The sequence below is a fragment of the Cantharellus anzutake genome (genome assembly GCF_015039405.1).
Source record: "Cantharellus anzutake strain C23 chromosome Unknown EI90scaffold_68, whole genome shotgun sequence".
Classification (NCBI taxonomy): Eukaryota; Fungi; Basidiomycota; class Agaricomycetes; order Cantharellales; family Hydnaceae; genus Cantharellus; species Cantharellus anzutake.
Genome location: NW_024067018.1, coordinates 298,209 through 303,495, shown reverse-complemented (window position 1 = coordinate 303,495; position 5,287 = coordinate 298,209). Strand labels below are relative to the sequence as shown.

The 5,287-nt window shown below is 49.8% G+C and overlaps 1 protein-coding gene across 1 annotated transcript; it reads left to right on the top strand.

Annotated features, from left to right (window-relative positions):
- Positions 1-3,723: 3,723 nt before the first annotated feature.
- Positions 3,724-5,287, top strand: EI90DRAFT_3130690 (uncharacterized protein; the record flags this gene model as incomplete). Its single annotated transcript, XM_039064328.1, has 6 exons — positions 3,724-3,772; positions 3,825-4,117; positions 4,206-4,482; positions 4,531-4,655; positions 4,704-4,977; positions 5,040-5,287. 6 exons carry the CDS (start codon positions 3,724-3,726, stop codon positions 5,285-5,287), a joined length of 1,266 nt encoding a protein of 421 aa, XP_038911052.1.

Here is a 5,287-nt window from a genome sequence, read left to right as displayed (position 1 = left end):
CCCATGGGGGATCCCAAGTGTCATATCCATACAATCCCGACCTCTGCTCCGGGCTCCTGGAACTCCGAACTCCGACTTCCGGAGCCCTACTTCCCTTCCATCACTTTCTCCTTGCCGACTCCCAAGAGGTTATCCCACCTCCGGCTCGGACACCACCTTCGGTCCGACTCTGGAACATTCCGGGTCCGACCCCAACCTCGACACCTTCCAGACGAGTACGCAAACCTATGCTCCCAACTCCGGACCTCCGCTCCGGTATCCCGTTCACATCTCGTCTCCGGAACCTCCGGTCTTAGCTCCGACCTCGGACTTTGACCCCACCTCTGCTTATACCCATTGTATTGGTTAGCTCATTCCATTTAATTACCTTTGCCAATATTCCGGAGTTTAACTTCCGAGTTCGGACTTTCCGGACTTACTCCGGACCTTGCAACTATTGCATTGTCCATTTCAATTCCGCTATACTCCCTCATTCCTATTTGGGCTGCTGCTTCCTTTCTATTCAGTCAGCTAGCCATTCCCGACTCCCATCCTCCTTCCTTCCTTCTTGGGTCTTGGCCCTTCATTCCTCCTTTGGGAAACACCATTGAGTCAAACACTTGACCCTCGGTGTTGTTCCTCTTTCCATCTACCTTTGTCTCCTTTTGTCCTACCCTTGTTCCTTTTGATTCCGGACCCCTCTTTATATACAATGTACCTAGTAACTTGTAACCTCAGTCCGAAATCGACATGAATTCCCCCAAGAGACTTTCCCTCTGCTAGATTCGAAATTAGGGACCCCTAGGACAACCAGCAATGGCACAGCACTCCGCCTGAGTCGCTGAGGCCAAGGTCCCTCCACGCTAAGTCTCCGATTCCATTCCGGAGTCGTCCGAATCCACCGGTTCTAACAGTGACCATCGAGGGAGTTGGAGGTGATTGCAGAATATGGGGGCTCCGAGGTTAGTGAAGAAGGAGCAGAGGTAGTCCGGAAGGACCGGAGGTAGTTGTTAGACACTGGTCTGGGGTCGGCACTGAAGGTCACCGTTAGTGGGCCGCTATAGGCCGCGATGGCTGTGATGCTGTGAACAAGGCCTGAGGGTTGGGCATTTGGCCTCAGTGACTCTAAAGGAGCGCTGTACCCCCTAGCTGTCTCTTGGCCCTCATTTCAGACTTACTGGGGTTGCCTTGCTGGGGTCAGGACTTGGGGGTCATGGTCAAATCGATATTAGAGCTAAGGTACAATAAAGTATCATACAGGATATATATAGGGAGAAAGAATGAATGGAAGTGGACCTGGGCCGAACGCCGAAGGGTCTGGAAGCAAACATGAATAAGGAGCAGGGTTGGCCACATAGCGGCCGGCAATGACCGAGGGTCAAAACAAACAATAACAGGAAGGAGTGTAGGGCCGCGATAGCAGCGATGTGTCAGGGCACGCTGCCGCCACCGCCACCTCCTTTCCTTTTGTCTCATCCTCTCATTCTCTCTTCTTTCCTTCTTCTCTTTTCTATCTTTATACAGATGACCTCTCTTTCTTTCCTACACTTGTAGCACAGACGCATCCGATGCTGAGCACCCTGTAGGGGCACCACAACGCCGGACACGCCATGCACTCCTACTTGTATTTCCCCTCCAACACTCCGGATCGACCATGGAGCCACCCGCGGTAACCCGGCTTCGTCCAAGGGTGACATGGCACCTCCATGTGACCCATTCACACATGTATATAAACTAAGCCTGTTAGAACGCAGGGATTCGGACGACTCCGGAGTGGAATCGGAGACTTAGCATGGAAGGACCTCGGCCTCAGCAACTCAGGCGGAGCGCTGTGCCATTGCTGGTTGTCCTAGGGGTCCCTAATTTCGGATCTAGCAGAGGGAAAGTCTCTTGGGGGAATTCAAGTCGATTTCGGACTGAGGTTACAAGTTACTAGGTACATTGTATATAAGGAGGGGTCCGGAATCAAAAGGAACAAGGGTAGGACAAAAGGAGACAAAGGGAGATGGAAAGAGGAACAACACCGAGGGTCAAGTGTTTGACTCAATGGTGTTTCCCAAAGGAGGAATGAAGGGCCAAGGCCCAAGAAGGAAGGAAGGAGGATGGGAGTCGGGAATGGCTAGCTGACTGAATAGAAGGAAGCAGCAGCCCAAATAGGAATGAGGGAGAATAGCGGAATTGAAATGGACAATGCAATAGTTGCAAGGTCCGGAGTAAGTCCGGAAAGTCCGAACTCGGAGGTTAAACTCCGGAATATTGGCAAAGGTAATTAAATGGAATGAGCTAACCAATACAATGGGTATAAGCGGAGGTGGGGTCAAAGTCCGAGGTCGGAGCTAAGACCGGAGGTTCCGGAGACGAGACGTGAACGGGATACCGGAGCGGAGGTCCGGAGTCGGGAACATAGGTTTTGCGTACTCGTCTGGAAGGTGTCAAGGTTGGGGTCGGACCCGGAATGTTCCGGAGTCGGACCGAAGGTGGTGTCCGAGCCGGAGGTGGGATAACCTCTTGGGAGTCGGCAAGGAGAAAGTGATGGAAGGGAAGTAGGGCTCCGGAAGTCGGAGTTCGGAGTTCCAGGAGCCCGGAGCGGAGGTCGGGATTGTATGGATATGACACATTGATACAAAGAAGGTCATCTGTGTAGAATAAAGAGAGAATAAAGAAGAAGTAAGGTAGAAAGAAAGTGAGGAAGGGGGAATGAGGAGAGTAGAAGGGGAAGGGGGAGGAGGTGAGGAAGGGTGGATGGTGGGGTACCGGGTCAGGTGGGTGTGCCCTGACAGCTGCCCACTAAACAGTCTCACTGCCCCACCACCATCCGGGCCACTAGCGCTGAGCGCTACGCTGCTACCTCTGCCTTCCTCGAGCCATCCCTGACATGATGGTATTGTAGCGGCACTGGACTTGGAGTTGGGCCGGAGTCAGGCATGGGGATGGTAATGGCCCTGTAGGGGCCAAGTGGGCAGGGTAGAGGAGTCGTGCTGGGCATGGTGGCGGAGGCGGACTCAGGGCGGAAGGTTGGTGTGGCTGTGGGGGGAGTCGGCCAGGTGCAGGGGAGCCTAGGGGCAAGTGGGGGAGTGAGCAGGGAGTCCTCATGGAGGATAGGGCTGAGGTCGGGGCTCGCACTCATGCTCATGTAGTGGGAATGGGCTCAGGCGGCATCGGGATGGGCAGCTAATGGGCCGGAATGCATGGCCGTGATAGTAGTGGAGGAAGATGGCTGTAGATGGATATGACAACACTCATACTCATTAAAGAGTACTTGGTCAAATCTTTTCCGAATAACTCCATTCTTGTTTAGGTTGTGAATTCTCCTGAACATTCCATCCTATTGATGCTAAGCTCGAAGTATTTTTGTTGATTTTCTATGTTCAAATTCATTGGTAATTGTCATAAAAATTCCAAGGAAATCTACATCTCCTTGTTACTCATCCTTTCCTGTTCCACAGTGTCAATGGTGTTTCCACAGCATAATTTCACAACACGTTTTCATAGGGTGCCCATTATTTCTCCTACACTGCCCTCTCCCTCTGCCCTCATTCTGGGTCAGGTCAACACACTGACTGTGTGTTTAACAGCAGCATGTCACTTGTCTGTTGGCCTATGTGCTGCATATAAGGCTTTCCACTGCATGGTGGAACAAGTGGTTGCACCAAGTTCCACATTCTTGTTAGGCTGATGTTCTCATGCTGCTGTCATGTGACTTGAGGCTGTGTTATGATATCACTTTGTCAACTCTCTACTGCAATGTCTTCTGAGCCAAAGCCAAAAAAAGTGCGAAATATTGCAACAAAGTGTATGTGGCACACTGCTTGGATAGAGTACTTACGAATACTGCTGTGTTGGAGTGCAAAGCTGCATTGAGATATGTGCCTCATCCCTCGACCAAGTGTTCAAAACAACAAACTGGGATGATGCTACAGCTGCCTGGGATGTAGTCCTCATCCTTCTAGCTGCTGAGTGCAAGGTTGAGAAGGTAATATTCTTGTCTTCAGTGCACCTGATCAAGCCTAATGCAGGACTGTATGAACAGCAGCAGATCGATGATGTCATTCGCAATGGGCCAGAGAAACTCAAGGGTGTCAAGACATTTCAATATCTATGTGTTGCTCAGAAGCATGTCAAGATACTCAAAGATGAGGTCCAAGCAAGCTGATGGGCGAAACAGTGGGTGGTAAGGCCTATTACTCTGGAGAATCACACTGTTGCATTGCATTCTACCCCACTAGGTGCAGGATTTGGACCTGAAGCGGTGCATAGATAAGGAGACCCTGATTCAACAAGCTCAAGAGCTGGATTTACAGGTCCATTATGTTGAATTTGATCCAGCTTTGGATTACAAATTCCCTCACATCAAAAAGAAACCTGCTACATGGCTTGTTGATGAATCAGAAGGCATGCCACCACACCCAGATCCAGCAAGGTTCCCCAATGTTACATATATTGGGAAAAAGGAAGGGTGGAAAATATTAGACAGGGAGCATTCACATCTTGTCCTGAACAAGTGTATGAGAAATTGATGTTTATATAATTTCTACTAACATCTATTTCTAGGCACTGGAGATATAGAGCTTCTTGTGCTGCACAATGCAACAAACTTGTCACCAACTGGCAAGGCATTGTTGGAACATCTTCAGCAAATCAATAATGAGCATGCTCTTGAGCGCCGCAATTTGCATGTATGTATGTTGAGTATCTGCTCATTCTCTGCTGAAATGCTGCACTAGCCCTCTCATCATGGGAAGATATATGCATTTGGAATCAGTGCTGGAGCTCGACACAAGCATTCTCCTGATACCATTGAATTGGGTCATACAAAGTTCCACAATAGGTATACCAAGAGTGAGCTTAGAAAAAGTGATGGGGAGCTTTTGGGAGCTGCTGCAGTGACTTGGGCATTGTTAGCAGCCAACCTTCCTATTGAGATCACAAATGAACTTGCATGTGGGATTACAAGCCTGGGCATCCCAGCATTTTTTTCACCTACTATTGATGGCAGTGGTGAGTATTCAGCATCTCTAACTGAATAGACAACACAATCAGCCTAAATTTCTCTGTAACAGACAAGGGCTACTCATTTGAATTCAATGGCAAAGTTTACAACTTCCCTGCTGTTGAGTGCCCACCACCTGAAGTATATTATGCATCTGTCATATCCATCCCCGGCCATCGACTTCCATTCCCTCCAATCCCTCCAGTCTACCTCCGCTCCTTCCTCACTAGCCTCGGAGCTCCCGTATTCCGCAATCCTCTCGGTACCCCTCGATGGTCACCACCCCCTCCTTTCAATTTATTACCAATGCCTCCCTAA